Genomic DNA, 18,800 nt, shown 5'->3' on the forward strand with positions numbered 1-18,800 from the left:
ACTGGTGATAACTTTCAGACTCAACCCATCTGCGGTCATTTCATAGTCTCTCAAGCGTTGCATGGAAACATTTACACAAATATTTTACAGTTATTTCACAGCTTAGAAACAGAAGACACACAATAATGGGGGAAGCAGTATTGTACAAACGGGCGAGGTTCACAGGGTCCCTCTGTGAAGACGTGTACGACTGAAAACCACGCTGTGGAGTCAGTTTGCTATGAGCTGATGCTGAGATTTTGGCCCCTTTGTGGTCCATCCACTCAACACCACCAGCTTCAACAAGGGAAGGAACCTCACCAGAGGGCTATTAAAATGTATATTAAAAAATAAATACACTGAGTAAATAAAATAAAAAAGTTAAGTAAACCCATAACGACGCCACCAGGCGGACTCGTCTGTTGCCCAGGTTAAAATACAAAAGAAAACCCAGTATACAAATAAACAAGACCCATTTAAACCACATAGATGATACATTAGCCTCAAACGAGAGCACTGAATGTATAGGAGTGTAACTGTGAAGGAAGGTCGAATAAGATGACAATGGTGTGGGCTGGCTGATCCAGTCTCTGCTTGGTCAACCTACTGGTGTGATTTCGCAACAGGCCATAGCTCTCATGTCCATAAGACCATTTACAGAGTGTGGGAGAGAAAATATGAGAAAGAAAAAAAAGAGAGAGCCTGTTAGAAAAGAGGTCAGGTTGGTTTCTACACCATTTTGGTTTGGTCAATAGGAGGAGGAGACTGACGGCCCTATCTATTAGCTGATGGTGAAGAGCTGTCAATCAGGCATGTGTAGTTAGGTTGCCCATCGTGCTCCATATTGCAAAGTGGAGGCTTCTGGGACATGGAGACAATCTGTACACAGCAACAAGATAAAGGGACACACAATAAATGACAATTGCCACAAACCAAATCAGTCTTTTTATGAGACTGAAATTTGTTTATACGTTTTCACATAATACTAGATTGATAATTTGGGAGGATACAAATGTACAAAATGTAAATTTTTATGAAAAACATTAATCCATTAACCCAAAATGGTTCCTCTATGGCATAACTGCTTAACCCTTTTTGGAACCTTTATTTTTAAGAGTGTATGACAGTTTGCACAAGAAGAAAAAACAAAAAGCAAAGTGCAGCTAACACAAGCCAATCGAACTCACCTGGTGCACCTGCCTTCACACAAGGACGTGACGAGCAACTACTTGCCGTGGTGATCGAAGGGAATGCTATTCTGGGGTGAAGAGAGAGAACATTACAGCCTTCCACCCCTACAACACAATCCTTTGTCCACTGACATGCGATTCACACCAACCCATAATCATACCATGCCTACTGTCTGTCATATTGAAAGAATATATGCTGCTGAAATTACTTTTCCAAGACATACAAATGCTAGGTCAACAGCTTCCTAGAAAAGGCTTTTCAACTACCTAATAATCAGATTCAATTTGAAGCTTAACGTCATTAAAAGGCTAATAGAAATTGTGAGAATCAAAAGGTCATTTACTGCAAGCAACAAAAAAATAAAATAATATTTTATCAGGTATTTATTTCTGTGACCGATTTGCAGAGGTGGGAGTAAGTCACTAAATGCAAGTCTCAAGTCAAGTCCAAGTCTTAACATTGCAAGTCAAAGTCAAGTCATTCTGTTGTAAGGGTCAAGTCAAGTCAAGTCATACTCTTTGTCAAGTCAAGTCAAGTCGCAACTTAGTCATCAAGTCATACCAAGTCGTACACAGGCTAGTTTTACACATTTTTTTAACTCTGGGACTTTTATTACTTATTTAGACACAGAGGGCTGATGGGTTACAAAAATAAATAAATTAACTTGTGTGTAATAAATACAATATCATTAAGCACTTTAAATGCTCTAAAATAAAAATAAATTAAATGAACACAAGTAAACAAGAATTAATAAAACTTTTCCCATCTGGTAAAAAAAAAAGAAAAAAAAAAAGATATTGCATTCTAAATTAGTACTGTATGCCAAACTCTGTATGTTCTTACTCTAAATATTCAGGTGATTTGATCCCATAACACAAAATATTATATGGACATTTTAAGAAAACAAATCTAATCATTTAAATGATTTAAACCCGACTATTTTTAATACGTGGGTCATTATAACTGACGTTCTCAACTACTTTCTATATTACTTTCTCCCGCCCGCAACATTTATGTTTTGTCCCGCTCCCGCCCGCAAAAAGACTTTTTTTCTGTACCTCCAAATACTTTCAATTTAGCCTACGTGTCGCCACCATACACACCAGCTTAAATGCTCCTGATAAATTATTTGATATTAAAGCATTAACACACAAACCACTATTAAAACATAAAAGCAAGCAGCTACTGCGTGCAAGGTTTGGCATGACTGCGCGCAAAGTGCGCTCCCATAATAATTCCTAAAAAGCTGACATCAGTTCATCGCGATCTCACACATCTCTGTTATTATCAATGAAGCTTTCATAATATCTACACTTAGTTTGTTATAATTCGAGGATTTGCCAGCATACAGAATTCAGCACTGAACAAAAAGTCAGTTTTGAGCGGTGAGGGAAGTCTATCGTAAATGCTTCTGATTGGCCATTGCGTTCCTAGAAATCAACACATATGTCTGTGATTGGCTACATCGCTCAACGCTGCAAACATGTTATGAATAGAAACTCTGGCCTGTAAATCGTTTCTATTTTGTTTTAGTTGTTCTTATTGCTTTTCTGCAACAGATGAATAAAATGTATTAGTTTTTATGTTTTATTCATAGATATTTCTAGTTTGCGGGAGTCCCGCGAATCGTTATATTCTCCCTCAACCCGCACACACAGAGTGAGTGCATTACCGCCCGCGCTCCCTCATTCTTAAATATATTTAAAAAATCACAATAATTGAAAAAAAATTTTTTTTCCACAAGTCATTTCAAGTAAATAGGCACAAGTCCGAGTCAAGTCTAAAGTCACAAGGAGCAAGTCTAAAGTCAAGTTGAGTCGTTTCAGAGATCTAGTCAAGTAAGTCTTAAGTCCAGAAAATTGCGACTCGAGTCTGACTCGAGTCAAGTCATATGACTCGAGTCTCCCACCTCTGCCGATTTGTACGTGCAGAAATAAGACTTCCTACTGTAACCATTCAAAGAAAGGCCACAAGTACTGAAGTGTTGCTTCTTCTGCCAAGAAGTTAAATCTCTCTAATCGGTAGGCAAACAAAGAAGCTCATTCAGACACAGACAGCCACAAGACTTGCTGCTTTTTTAAAAAGGTTTATTAGGGATTTGACTGCTCTGCTGAAAGCTGGGTTGAGCAGGGTCTGCCTTATACCTGTGATGTGGACATGCGGGAAGTGTCTTGCCGCCCCGTCAGGTCTGAGGACGACACGTTCACTGGGGCGCCACGATGAAGCCGCATACTGACCTTCCGTTCACGCTCCATGCCAGTGACCGGTCTCGGTGAGGATGTGTTTGCTGTGTGACGAGAAGCAAGAGACGACTGCCTACAACAGTGTTTCAAGCACTTGGGAAGAAGCAGAGGTAAGAGACAGACTGTTTACCTGTGTGAGAGGTGGGTGTGAGGGGGGTGGGAGGAGCACCATCCTGTGTGGGGCGGGGTCTGCCTGAGGCTGCTGGGATCCCTCGAGCGGCAGGATTCCTGCTGTGCCTCATCCGCTCGTCCCGCTCTCTCCTCTCACGTTCTGCCTCCTCTGCTGTACGGTTAGCACCCTGACAGAAGGTAAATGCAAAATTATGAAACTTTATAAATGCAAGATTAAGAATCAAACAGTTGATTCCAACAGAGTTTGGCTTTACTATGTGTGTGTGTGAGTGTGTGTGTATATATTAGGGGTGTTGCAATATACCGGTGTTGACGATAATCATGATATTCAAAGAAAGCATGAAATATCGACATTGTGTTAATTTAGAGTGTGGCAATAAACCGGTATTGGCGGTAACCACGATGTTTAAAATGAATAGGACTGTTATGATAACATGACACGTAAATACTCCAGCGCGAGTAGCTGGTTGGCCTTTCAGGTGCTGTATTACACCCGCTGACACCTATCAAAGAAGACGCAGCCCGGGCCGCGCAGCTTCTCTGAGAAGAATGTCGTCTGAGAGAGAGAGTGAAACACTCTGTCCACACCCGAAAAAAGTAAGCTCGCCTGTATGGGAGTTCTTCGGCTCAAAAGAAAACAGCACTTTAAAGGGGGTCGCACACCGGACGAAAAGCGCAGCGCCACATCTTTAAAATTCGAACACATTTTCTCTCTGTCCGCCCAGCAACGGCTCAGGACCTTGTTCAAAATCCTGCCGCGACACAGAGCGCCATTTACATAGTTCTATATTAAATTTACATTATATTGGTCTCAAATCATCGTAAATGACTTCACCCTGTGCTGCAAAATACATTTAGTTTTACATTAATTTACAGATATCAGCTGCTTGAATGAAAATTGCTGATGTTATCAGATTTTCAGGTGATATTCTCAATTCGTTCAGTTAATGGATGCTCTGAGGTAAAGTGTTCAGATCACAGACTCAGCAACTATTGTATTTAATTGTACAGTACAATCATAACATAGTACAGACATTATCTTAATTTCATAATGTCCTTAAACATAAGAATAGCCTTCTGCTGGCCATAAACTGAGAAAGTGCGCGCGTCCGGTGTGCGATACCTCGAGTTGTCCTACACGCGACGCGGCGCTGCAGAATGTGTAGCCACCAACCTTTTTACCCATCTCCGTGTCCATCACCCTGCGGATTACGCAATTTTACAGAGAATACATTGCGATTATTTTACTAGTCATGGAATGGGAAACATGGCATTAACCTGTTAACAGAGGGTTTCTGTGTTCATACATTTAATAAAGGGTGATTATTAAAACCCTGTTTTCTTTACTCATTTTTTGTAGCCTATTTGTATTTGCACTTGATTGGCTATCTGCATGACTTTATTGGCGCCAATAGGTTTAAGAGCTTTTCAGTTCTTCAGAAAACATTCAGACAGTTTTGCTTCAGTTTGAAACCAGATACCCCCCCCCCCCCCACCCCCACCCCTTATAGATTCTATAGATATCGCGATATATCGATATCGTGAATTCTTTTGGCCACAATAACTGTGGTGTGAAAAATCTAACATCGTGACAGCCCTAGAATATATATATATATATTAGGGCCGGGACTCGATTAAAAAAATTTATCTAATTAATTAGAGGCTTTGTAATTAGTTAATCGAAATTAATCGCATTTTAATTGCATAAATATTTGACCTTAGAACAGGGAGAATTAATTTTTTTCACATGGATTTTTAGTATACCATTGAATAATGACTGAATACATAAGCTTAAGCAACAATATATTGTTTATTTTTGTTAAACCAAGTCCAGCAGACCAGTGCAATTTTTACCATTAAGTGTAGCAATAGCATATTGCTACACTACACTAATAGCGAATTATTCCTTGTTGCATAGCTTGCACACAACCATGCTCTTATCGACGCTTCCATCCGTTCGTTTTTTATAACAAAATGTCCCATCCACGGGGCCAACCAAAGCGGTCTCATCAGCTTCTTCGTTCATGTTCACTGTGGTTTGTTGTTCTCTGAAGTCAAGTCAAGTCATCTTCATTTATATAGCGCTTTTAACAATGGATTGTTTCAAAGCAGCTTTACAGAGATAAACGTATAATTTAAGGTAACAGAGATTGTTTTGGTTTTATAGCGGTTCTTGAATAATGTCATTTCCAGCTAAAGTTAATTTTGATTGATTCACCTCCGTCGAAATGATCAGACTTTAAATGCGAACCTGTGATTAACGCTGACGGCGTTCACGTGCACATTCAGAATTGATTCTATAGTTATGTGCTTTTGAAAATATGTGCGCAGGTTTGTTTGAAGTCATCATGAACGCTAGTTGGTGCTCCAGTATAATCGGTCCGCCGAAACTCATCCAGTGAGAAACGTTCCGCGGTGCAAAAATAAGTGTTTAACGTGTTATTTTTTGTGTAATTAATTAACGCGTTAAAGTCTGTAATTAATTCATCTTAATTAACGCGTTAAAGTCCCGGCCCTAATATATATATATAAATATATATATTAGAGGTGTACGTTCGGTACGAGGTTTTCGGTTCGGTACGCATTACAAACCAAACGATTTGTTAGACCATTTTTCCTACCAGTGTGACCAACATTTTGTTACCAGTCACGCTGGCGCGACCACCACGAAGTTGCCCAACATTAAATGGCAAACGTAATGAAAGCGGAACAAAACTGCGCTACTCATTTTGTGCTTAGCGCTAAGAGATCCAGTAAAGAAAGCATTAAAATTCGCCACAGAAGTAATAACATCGCTGCGAGATCTAGTGAGCATTCAAATTTCTCTGTTATTAACGGATCAAACAGCGCTGACGTGGAAACCAGGAGAAACATTGTGCCATGAATGAACTAGTTATAGGCTTTAAGTCCACAGATCAGCAACATTCCCCATGGATTTAATGTAGTAACACTAACTGTAACCATGGAAGTTTGGCAGGAATAGTAAAATGCTTTCAAGTACATAAAACATCTTTTTCCAGCACTTCAAAACTCAAATATTATCATATTTAAATGTTATATTTTAATGTGATGACCAAAACATTATTTGTTTATCCTTCAAAGATTACCCTGATTTATAAAACTAAAAGTTTCAAGATGTAGGAAAACTCACACTCATTTAAAAATAATAATTTTTTTAAATCAAGGAAATTTCTCTGGCATTTCTTTTTGTTGTATCGAAAACGTACCGAACCGTGAAACCACTGTGTCGGATCCGTAACCGAACCGTGAATTTTGTGTACCCTTACACCCCTAATAATATATATATAGAAAAGAAAAAGGAACAAATACAGATTCAGGGTATTGACGCACACGGAAACGCAGAGGATAGAGGAAAACACCGGTCACGAATTAAAAGTCTAAAACGAGAATTTTTAAAGAGAAATGACGGAGGATTTCGATATAAGAGAGGAGCTTGAGTTTTTTGCCCTGCCCTATTTGTTTAAACTGCAAGAGGCGTCTACTCTCACCTACTCTACGTCAGGTCAAAGGTCACTTTTCCACCGGAACTAGACTTGCGTACAGCCGTTCCCGAAAGCCAGTGATTAAAGTTTATAAAGTTATTAATATGGATATTTTTCTTACAAAACCGTATCACTTCAAATCAGAAGGCCTTTTTTTACCCCCTGAAGCCGTATGGATTAATTTTATGATGATCTTTTTTGGGCTTTAAAATCTGTGGCACCATTCACTCCCATTATAAAGCTTGGAAGAGCCAGGATTTTTTTGTTTACGATTGTGTTTGGCTGAAAGAGGAAAGTCATAAACACCTTCCTAGGATGGCTATTATGAGTAATCTATGGGATAATTGTCATTTTTGGGTGAACTAAATCTTTAAATACCAATGAAATGACTAAAGTGACATTTTTAACCTTTTCATTGCCATTAAAGTGAAATTACTGAACCTAAACAAAACAACAAAATATAAGCAAGCAACGGCAAGTTTAAATGACCAGCTTAAAGAATGAAGACCATCCAGACATGTATGTACTTACAAATTTGAGCATGTTCCAATCAAACACGTAGTCATAGGAAAAGCCCTGTCTGTGGAACAGATTCCTGAAGAGCTGCCTCAAGTATGAGTAGTCTGGCTTGTCATCAAATCGCAGTGACCGGCAAAAGTTGAGGTACGTGGCAAATTCAGCTGTGGGACAGAAAAACATCCATATTACAATCCAAATGTTTTAGATCAAATACAAAACAAATCAAAATACAAATTACACAAGGCTTTGAGGAGCATACATGGGTAGCCCTTGCAAAGAACTTCAATGGGGGTGGACATCTTCTTTTCGCTGATACGCTCATACTTCTGTCTCTTGGTGGCGGCTTTCAGTCCCTGCCAAGGCAGTGAGCCCAAGTTGAAGTACATCAGCACATAGCCAAGAGACTCCAGGTCATCCCGCCGAGACTGCTCTATAGAGATAGGTGCACACAGAATTAAAGCTTAATATAGCTTGCGGGGAGCAACTACTGTATTTATTCATGAATAAGCATTCATTTCACATTCATACACGCTTGCCCAAATTAAACTCCTCTGGGAAATGCTAAAAATATACATGCATTTACTTGAGCATGAGCACATAGTGATGTCACACAGAGCCGACAGAGCAATGGAAAGAAAAAATTACTCTGGAAAAGACGTCAACTGATCAGTAACCACAGCCAGAGAAGCACTGTCTATCACAACAAATCTGGGTCACACACACATATATTAAGGGCTGCACAATACTGGAAAAAAAATTACATTACGATATTTACCTCTTCTGTGATATATATTGCGATGTAAAGAAATACAGAAATGTTCACCAGATGACTTGAATAGCTATATTTGGAAAGAATGAATCATTCTAGAATGGGGTGATTTTGTTGGGGAGTGCAAAAAATTCTTAAAAAACTTGGAAAATGAAATGGGAATTCTTTCACATTTGAGTTTACTCTTTACAAAAGTACTAACACAAACCCTCTTTCAAAAACCATAAAGTGAACTTGAGTTTAAATGGGGCACATTCAAGGGATGCACCAATCCTATATTCCATATACGTATTGGCTTTGATACTGCGATTTTTGCCGGATCGGGTATCGATCAGGCAGGACCGGTCCAAATCTGATACGGCGTATACTCATTTCCCTTCAATGTTCAAATATTCCCATTATTGTACTTGATCTGTAGACAAACTTTTGTAGATTTGCATAAAAAGACTTTATCTGGTTGGAGTTTATGGCTGTTTCTAAATTGTAGAAGAAATAAGGCTTAATAAACTTCTGAATAGATATATTTATCTAGGCCCCGTGTTGGAGCCTTTCATATGATAATTTTGCGCACTGAAAGATTATTAATAATCTATATTTTCTGTCATATCTATCATATCTTGTTGCCCCATTAAATAGCTGTGCAATACATTTTAAATAAACATCTTTTAATTTTAGTATTTTTCTACAAATTGCTTTTCATTAATGTATTTTATAAGAATACAAATAGTAATTAGTTTTTTTATTAACATTGTACCATATTAAGCACTACACTTACGTTCATTAATATTTTTTACCAGCTAAATGTCAACGCGAGTCTCTATTCTCTCTGCCATCTCTGATGTAATAAGCCAGGTTTTCTTTACATTAGCGCTGTTTTGGACTGATTGTTTGAATGAATACACTTACAGGATCATTGAACTGAAAACTTTCCAGGAGTTTAGAAACTTAAAATGATCTGATCGCAACCAGAGATGCGAAATCAGGTTAAAGGGTTAGAATAGAAATTACCAGGTAGGCTTACAGCTGCTTGCGCTATTGTAGATGCTCAGTGTGATAATCTGACGACTTCTAAGATCATGTAACTACGTGATGTTAATGACGCAATTTCACATGCTTCAGTAACTTATTTGCATTATATTTGAACGTGTTAAGGATTTTTTATGAATTGCATGCATTAACATTAACGTTGACAGCCCTAATAAATATATTTATGGATAAACACGCACATATACTGTATACACACACAAGCACTCACGCCACAGTGATTTAAAAGCTCATTGGCAAGATGTTTTGTTTTCTTACCAATGCCAAGGTGTGTGTTGATGGATGCATATCGTGCAGTGCCCGTCAGGTTCTTGTTCTCGCGATAAGGAATGTGCTGGTGTGTCCGTGCGTCACGGTATTTCTTGGCCAGACCAAAGTCAATGATGTAGACCAGGTTTCCTTTCTTTCCCAAGCCCATCAGAAAATTATCAGGCTTCACGTCCCTATGAATGAAGTTCTTGGAGTGGATGTACTCAATGCGGCTTATCTGCAAGGTTTACAAAATGACATTTAAATACTTCTGTATCAAAAATAATCGTCAGGCATTTCAGTGTTTCAAAAACCATCAGGAGTGGATCTAAGGCACATAAATTCTTAGAAGCAAGTAGAGAGTAAAATTTTGGACTAAACGGCCATTACATTTCTCAGCAACTTCATCTACATTAAAGACCCGCAGGAAAATCGATGAAGAATGAAACAACTAATTGATTGCTTAAATATTTGTATCATACCATCTGATCAGCCAACAGCAGGACAGTCTTCAGGCTGAACTTCCTGGAGCAGAAATTGAAGAGATCCTCCAGACTGGGGCCAAGCAACTCCATCACCATCACGTTGTAATCTCCTTCTGCACCACACCACTTTATGGTAGGGATGCCAACTGCAAAGAAAGCACACAAAACCCCTAAATACACTGCCTGAAAACCCAACATGTATTTTTGGCATGTATGAAACGTATCATTGATTACATTAATTTATTGAGCACCTCAGCTCCTTATTTACAGACGACACAAAACACTGTTCTCATTTACCTCCACCCTGCATCATCTTGTAAATCTTGCTCTCGATGTGGAGCTGAGGGTGCTTTGTCTTCACACATTCCAGTTTGATGGCCACTTCCTCTCCGACTGAAATGTCCGTGCCTGGGGAAGATCGAGAAACAGAGCCATTAAAACAGTGAATGGAGTCAGAGAACACAGTCTGAATCTCCAACAAAAATTAAATGACTGCAGATCATAATTAATAGAACTTTATACGTTGTGCATACACTACCATTCAAAAGTTTGACCAATTTAATGTGTCCTTACTGAACATAAGTTTTCATTTCTTTAAGAAAAATAGTGCATGCACCCAGACCCCCTAGGGGGACCGAGGTCCACCCCTCATAGTCTCACAAAATCCTGTAGGAAAGACTTTTGAAACAAAGTATGCTTGTTCTGCATGTATTTGTGTGAATAAGTGGCACAGTTTTGTCCACTCAAGCATCCATTGGCACAGAGCAGAGCGAGCATTCATATGGGAGTTGAACTTTACACTCGCATGGAGAAAGCGTTGTGAGCGGTAGAGAGCAGCCAAAAGCTCAGAGATGCTCAACTTTATACAAAAAACAAGCAAAAAATGCCGGGCGGCAGCCAATCAAAATGAGAAGTGTTAAAAATATGCTGATTGTTCTCCCATTTCTGCTGGATTAAGTGCTTAAATCATATTGTTTATTGTTTTATGCATGTTAAATATTGTAGTTTGGACATGTATTTCATTGTGAATTGGCTGGCTTTGTTTAAATGTTTATTAAAAATACACTATCTTTACATTGGGTGTATGTGTGATGATTGATTACATAGCCTGTGTGCTGAAAAAACAGATTAAACACCCGCTCTACAGACACACCCCAAAGTGTAGTCGTTGAGTAAAGTTCTGCCATTTAGTGGACATTTACCATCAGTACGCAATCAGAATACAGTGGGCTTACAAGATGGAAAGCACAATCTTTCGGTCACTGTTCTAGTTTCAGTTATTTGAGAGACTTTTGAGTCTGGGCTGTTTCTTATTGTTTTGATGTTTACCCATATTCATGTTGTTATAGCTTTTTGATAAAGTTCTAATTGAACTCCCTATTAAAAAGCAAACCAATTAATCGCAATGAAACCGCATGCGATTTGGCAAAGGCTGCGATTATTTCATGTGCAGCTTGTCAGTGCAGTGCGGCTGATCGGTAGTAAATGCTGCTTCATCTGAAACCCAGAGGGCGCTCTCACGCAGACACGCCAAATATGCCCCGCTGCAGAAGTATGATAAGAAGTATGATAACGCACATCATTCCAGGGAAATCCATATGGGCATCATCGCTGTAGCTGAATAAACAGAAGATTGAAACGCTTTGATTGATTAAACATGACTTATAAACACACGACTGCCTTATTCTGTGTAAGAAGTAGGGCTGCACGATTAATCGAATTTTAATCACGATCGCGATTTTGGCTTCCCACGATCAAATTCGCGTGACCGAGCGATATTTAAAATGCGTCATTACATTCACAGAACACTCCGTATCAAAGGTTTTTTTTTTTTTTTGTAAAGCCAATCTAGCGCTCCGTAAACCACTGTCTGATCACGTGCCTCCATGAGCCCGAGTGCGCGAGAGAGACCGTCTGCGCGCGAGCGACAGTGCACGAGAGACCGAGTGTCCAAGAGCGCGCTCGAAAGTGCGCGAAAGATACCGAGTGTGTCTGCGTACGAGCGACAGCGCGCGAGAGAGACCGATTGTGTCTGCGCGCGAGAGAGACCGAGTGACGGTGCGCGTGAGAGACCGAGTGTGAGCATTAGTAAATTGGTACATACATACTACATATTAATATGGCATGAAAGTTCGATTAATGGACTCCAATAATCAGTACTACAAACTCTTGTTTTGAACTATTGTTTAATAAGTAGAAATAATTCAAGCACATACACTTTGGAGGATTAAATAAGATTCAATTTATGCAGTAAGACTAATCACTGACACTGTACCACAACATTTTACATTTCTTAAGCGTCAAATAACAATGACTCTGAATTTCATCCATTAATCGAACTTCCATAGTTCTAAGTGCATAGTTCTGCCTTGAAATGTTCTCATTTGGTTACATTCTGTTATGGAATATTTGTTTTTTATTGATTGTATATTTTGTGCGTTTTATTCACATCCATTATGCAGGTACAATGCAAGTTTATATTTTTATTTTATATTTACACAATGTAAAATAGTGCCCTGTTGAAGTTTTGCTACATTTTCTTTATTGTTTTATTTGTTTTTATTTATTCTTTAAAGAGATGCACTGAATTTTGGTGAATAAGAGGACCTGTTTTATTTTGATGCACATAGTTGTACATTAGCAGGAATGTAGCATAATGTGAAAGCAGTTATAATTAGCCTATGTGACAATAACATTTGTTTTGGTTAAAATCAACAAATAATCGTGATAATTAATCGTGATCTCAATATTGATAAAAATAATCGTGATTATCATTTTGGCCCAAATCGTGCAGCCCTAGTAAGAAGGCACATCATTTCACAGAAGGATGTTCAACTGTCGTTATGAAGTGAGTTTGGAGTAAAGCATGTTATTAAATGTTGTCTTTTGTTGGACAAGAGGTTCATAAATGCTTCTCATGTTTGGAAAGATGTTTGACACGTGTTGCTTTTTCAAATGCATGTTATAAGTGACTCAAACTCACAGTGCTTTCAGATGGAGCAGCATTTCAAGAGCCGTACATCAATGACAAGCTGCGCATAACAAATAATCGCAGCATTTGCGATTTCAAAATCGCGATAAGCCAAATCGGTTGAAGTGCGATTACATGGAAATTGCGATCAATCGTGCAGCCCTACTTTTCAAATGCGTTTCAAATTTTAATTCATAAACACTGAAATGCATTCCTCAATGTGTAAGGAAATAATGTCTCAAAATCGTGATTAAAATTGAAATCACAACATTGATCAAATTTTTTATATATTTTTTGTCCATAATCACAAAGACCTAGTTTAATTTAAATAGTAAAGCTCTATTGTGCAGTACTTTGTTAGCCAACATTTTTTCTTAAGTTGCCAGCCACTGTCTGCACTCTATTAAAAAACAACAACTATATTTATTCTAGCTTCATGCATTATTTTTTTAATCAACACTGAATGTGGGCAAGTTTCATAAAAAAAAAAGCAAAATTTTTTTAACAAAAAAAAGCCAAAAAATTCCATCAATGGTGGGGAAGCAATAGCCCCTTTCACACATGCAGTCTGTACTGGTAAATTACAGGTAACAGATCATGTTTGAACAGGACCTTTTCAAATATAATTGGTTCCCGCAATTTAGCAGTAAGGGAAGTTGTAACATTACCAGTAAATTATCGGTATATGCGCCGTGTGAACGCGGAATGAAGATTACCGGTATTTCGCATGTACCAGGTCAGAGCGTGCTGACATAAGAAGTCATTTGGGCCAATCAGAAGCTATTGAAAAGGCAACGGCTTTGGGCCATTCATAAAATTATGAAGCGTTTACTCAGCACTGTTTACAAATGTCTTCAAATTGAAGTGATACCGAAACTAAAGCGCTTCTCGTCCGGGCGGATGAAGAGATTTGTCAACAACTTAAAGGAACAGTTAGCGATACTGTCATGTATGATAAAATAACTAGCCTTCTTCAGGAACAAGGCATAAACTTCCGGTTAATGACATCAGAGTTTAACAGTATTTTGGAACTGATAAAAAGCCAGAATGCTTTTGCTTGTGTGAACACCACATTTTTTAATTTACCGGTAAAGTTGTTCTGGCAATTTTATGGTAATTTACCGGGATTGCTGTGTGAAGGGCTATTGTCTCATAAATGACGGAAAATTCTATCAATGGCAGGGAAACAGTTAAGAGAACTGTTAATTTAATTACATTCTAAAAGAAGAATTACACAGATTTATTCAGATAAAATCTTTACACAGATTTGATTACCACCATTTCATTTTCGGGGCTCAACAGCCCCATTTCTCATGAAAAAGAGCACTCTGGACATTCTGCAAAATATCCGTTTTCAAAAGGCAAAAAAAATTTAAAACTGAAACTACTACTCAGCCATCTAAACAGAAACTCAAGGACTTGTTCAGCTTGTTCCTGAGATATAAAAAACAACAACAAATGATAATCTTCCCTTCAGCTGTTAGCAAAGAAACTCATGCAATACACGTCAGATCTACGCACAAATTAATCAGCAAACTAGACATTTATTCAAAGAGCACAAACAGTCAGTACCCAATGATTACATTTAGATTAAATTTACATTAAAAAAAACATTCTACCTATCTTTGCCAACGAACAATGAAATGAACAGGCTTCTGCTCTGGTTTCAGATCAGCTTTACAGCCCTGATAAAGAAAACCAATAATACGGCAGTGTTATGCAAGAAATCACGCACCCAAAAAACTGTTGCCTATCCAACAGTTGACCCAAGAAATAGGATGCCAAACTGCTGATAAGGTGAATGCAAACTGCAGTCTGATAGCTAAATGAGAAGTAAGGGAAGTTAAAGATGTGGCATCTGGTTGAAACATCCATCACATCATAAGCCTGAACCAAAAACTCTGAGGTTACATAAAAGCTGATGGGAAGGACCCAGAATTGTAAACGAGTTGGACAGTCCGGGGTGATTCACACACCTGAGGCCTCCAATGATGCCAAGTGATGCAAATGTAACGGAATCCCAGGAAAAGGGAGAGGTATTGCATTTATGCCGAGTCTGACTGTCGGATGATTTGTAAAAGCAGTAAGTGGTGTAACTAGTCCAATCTTGTTGGGTTTGATCTTCTGAGCCTCTAATGCCAAGGACATGGCAGAAAATTTGAATGCATTTCACACAGAGTCATGTGCAGAGTCAAGATCTTCAAGTAGCATTGCCACAAAATAACACCTCCGACATATTTACTCCGAAGTATTATTCAAAAACACTTAATTATGCTGACATACCAAAGAGTGGGTGAGTGCAGTTATGAAACAGAAGCAAGCAGATGAGTTTAAAGTCTCACCACACCCACCAAGCCCTGTTGTCACACAGACAGACTGAAACAATTCCATCTCAGCCAGAAAGCTTTGGGATAAAGGTCTCGCCACACTACATGATGATCAAAGTCCCCTCACAAACATTGCTTCTCTATCAAAATAAAAGCAAGCTGATTGCATTTGAGCCTGACGTCTATAGGTGCTTTGATTAAGTTAAACATTCTGTTGACAGGTTTCAATCCACAGCGATACGAATTAAGGCCAACAGCTGCAAAACTTCCTTTAATGCCTCCTGATTCCTGAATAAGAGATGAACGTCATCTCTTACTGGCTCTAACACAAGTACAACACAGGCTTGAGTTAAATGAAATCCCATAGTGGTTAAGAGTACTAGAAGTTGTAAGGGTAGATTTTGAACTAATGAAATGTTATCAGCTTGTCAAGAGCATAAAATGACCTACTTTGGTGATCCAAACCGGTAGTGCAACAACAATGGCTCTCTATTGCCATCAATGCGATCTCTAAATGTCAACCATAGATATTCAAATGATAAACAACATCATGGTGTGATACTGATGCTCTCAACCATGAAGGCAATCTAGCATGTAAATAAAGAGTTTCTCAGGTCCCTGACTGTGTTGCTCCAGGACAGCTTTATTAATCAAAAGAGCTTTAGCAAAAATGTACCATGACCCCATGATCAGGAAAACGAGACTGCAGGAATCAAACACAGAGCTCTAAATGCAAGATCTCGACTTTTAGTAGACTGCAGAAGCAAATCTAGGCTTGGTTGGATAACCATCAAATGCTGATTCAATATGCCAGGTATTGGGTGGTTCAAGCTTTCAGTGAAACCTGTATGGACAGGTGACATTCACTCAAAGTTACAAGAAGGGAGGACCCGTTTGTAAACTCCTGCTCACATGTTCAATGGAATTACACATCAATTTAAAGCAAATAGGCCTAATGTGTTGTCTTGTCAGTGATGTCACTGACATCTGAATCTAATGTCAAAAGCACATATTTTTTATGGTCACATATATGACATCCTGTTGTGTTTAAACCACTCTATCCGCTTGTCCCAAAAGGGACGTGAAGATGATTTACCCTGCAACTTCATTAAACCACTTATACGTTCTTGTCTTTGATATAAAACATGGTATTTTATATAAATACCCAAACAACTGATAAGGAGACTATAACGAGTAACGTTAAATCTGGGAAAACCGCCACTGACAGTTACAGTTGACAGATATATAAAACAATACAGCATGTTAGCCGTGTCATATTAATGACAGCTTTATGGCAAGAGAGTATACGGGTGTTGAAGTCTATACGTACCCAGATATATGTCTCCAAATGATCCACTTCCAATTTTTCTACCCAGTCTGTATCTGTTTCCAACTCGTAGCTCCATCGCTGTTTACTGGTTTCTCCCGACCGAGTCACTCGACTGTATTTCAGCTAATTTCTATAAAAACAGATAATGTCAGCCCTTAAATTCGATGTTACGTCAATATTTTCACGCGTTATTTAACTGCTACGATCCTATATATCTCTATGCGACCCCAACCCCCCCGAATCCCTGAAGAGAATTCGGATTCTTCCGGCGGAGTTCACTTTTCACCATTCCTTTTCTAATATATAAAAGCCCGGAATGTCACAATATTGTGATCAGGTGAAAGCTTAGAGTCTGTAGATTATGCTCCTGTCGGTTTGGTCACCATTTTCCCCAACAATAAAGAAGATGGAGGTGGATTTTAACAACGGACCGACCCCCGTCGCAGCAGCTGTCACAGGCCTCGTATCTCTCCTGTGGTGAACACGAACGTAGCGCTGTGACGTCACTTCCCCTTGGCGACGCCTCGCTCGCAACAGTCACGTGGGTGAAACGCTGGACGAGTTTCATTAGGTCAGTCTCATTAACTGTCTCGAACACCAATTAATTCATCATATGTGGACATCTTTACATTCGTCACACATATATCTTATTCAGTGATTTGTATTGGTGAATAGAATAGCGGACCTGTACTAAGTATCTGTTCTGTTACATTTACATGTATGCATGCGTATTCCAGTTGTTCAAGTTACATTTTAAATGTTTAATGTTACAGTAGTTACAGATATGTTACTTGTCACTATTGGGATACCAGTAGCAAATAAACAAATACTAGACTAATTCCAAAAAGATACTAGTCACTATTCGATTACTTACTATTAGTTTAAAAAAAATAATAATAGCCTAATGAAATAAATAAATAAAAATACTAGTAACAAAAGTATTTGAAGGTTTTATAATAAATTAAGTAATAATAAATAGAAATATAATATAATACATATAAAGTGGATATTTGGTTCAAAACTAGTTCATATAGTGAATGCTTTGGAAAAACACTAGGCTTAAGATCTTAAGATAACGCGTCATCTATGTAATACGTACTCCATCTGGTTTGCTCTTATGGGTGTCCAGCTTACTGAAACACTGTGAGGCAAATGCTTTGTAATAAACAAGGCAGTGGGACAGTAGTGGAACAGCGCAACATCTTGTACAGCGCAACATCTTGTACTCTCTGAAGTGTTTGGGGCTTGGACACGCCCACCTACTCGATGATTGGTGGATGCTCTTTTGATTGGTCACACAGTATCCAATCAGGAACCGGTCACATGGCTGTAATGTTTTCCAGCAGGTTGCGTAATAGTCTTGCACGTGTTTTTCAATGCAAGCTTTGGAGTAACTTTAGAACCGTTCAGAAAAAAAGCCTGTAATTGAGCTTTTGAAAGAGCCAAAAGCGTGATTTTAACCATAGCCTTTCAAATAAAAAAATGCTTATCTATTTACTTAATTTTAGAATAAATGTGTTGTTTGCAAATATGTGATCTGTCCTTAATGTCTGTCTGACCTAAAAATTATTTAGGTCATATATATATATGTGTGTGTATATATATATATATATATATTTGTGTGTGTGTGTTTTATTATAAATATGTTTGAATTATATGCCTATAAATAATATTTAGTGTAACACAATAAACAATGCCATATATATATATATATTTTTGGTTACATTTTTCATTTGGCTTTTAGTTTTCCAGATATATACCAGGCAAAAGCTTCGACCTACTACTTCTTTATTATACTATAAAACGGGATTATGGTAATAATTCTTGATTTAAAATTATAAACTAAACAAACCGATACTTGCCTTCAAAGTAGTAACTCTACAGAAGAATATTTTTGAATGGTTGTGGACAGAAATGTTTGTTTGGAGTTAGATTTATTTGCTAACGAGGACATCTAGTGGTGATTGATATGAATAGAAGCAGGCACTAACATGAGCAGGAAAAGAAACCTGTTTGCAACACGGGTCAAGTTTGTGCCATTTTTGTGATGTGCTCTGA

The 18,800-nt window shown here is 38.2% G+C and overlaps 1 protein-coding gene across 2 annotated transcripts; it reads right to left on the minus strand.

Moving 5' to 3' along the window:
- Positions 1–496: 496 nt before the first annotated feature.
- On the minus strand, positions 497–17,197 carry csnk1db (casein kinase 1, delta b). 2 transcript variants are annotated; one of them, XM_056271416.1, is made up of 10 exons: positions 16,743–17,197; positions 10,412–10,522; positions 10,112–10,260; positions 9,639–9,867; positions 7,827–7,997; positions 7,580–7,728; positions 3,544–3,712; positions 3,315–3,457; positions 1,167–1,237; positions 497–858 (listed from the first exon to the last, which is right to left on the minus strand). In XM_056271416.1, exons 1-9 carry the CDS (start codon positions 16,816–16,818, stop codon positions 1,205–1,207), a joined length of 1,230 nt encoding a protein of 409 aa, XP_056127391.1. In that variant the 5' UTR covers positions 16,819–17,197; the 3' UTR covers positions 497–858; positions 1,167–1,204. The 2 variants fall into 2 exon arrangements, with proteins under 2 accessions (XP_056127391.1, XP_056127392.1); XM_056271417.1 differs by having other exon boundaries at positions 497–870.
- Positions 17,198–18,800: the final 1,603 nt, after the last annotated feature.

The sequence above is a fragment of the Rhinichthys klamathensis genome, unplaced genomic scaffold, assembly GCF_029890125.1.
Source record: "Rhinichthys klamathensis goyatoka isolate OS25496 unplaced genomic scaffold, OSU_Roscu_1.1 h1tg000319l_1, whole genome shotgun sequence".
NCBI lineage: Eukaryota > Metazoa > Chordata > Actinopteri > Cypriniformes > Leuciscidae > Rhinichthys > Rhinichthys klamathensis.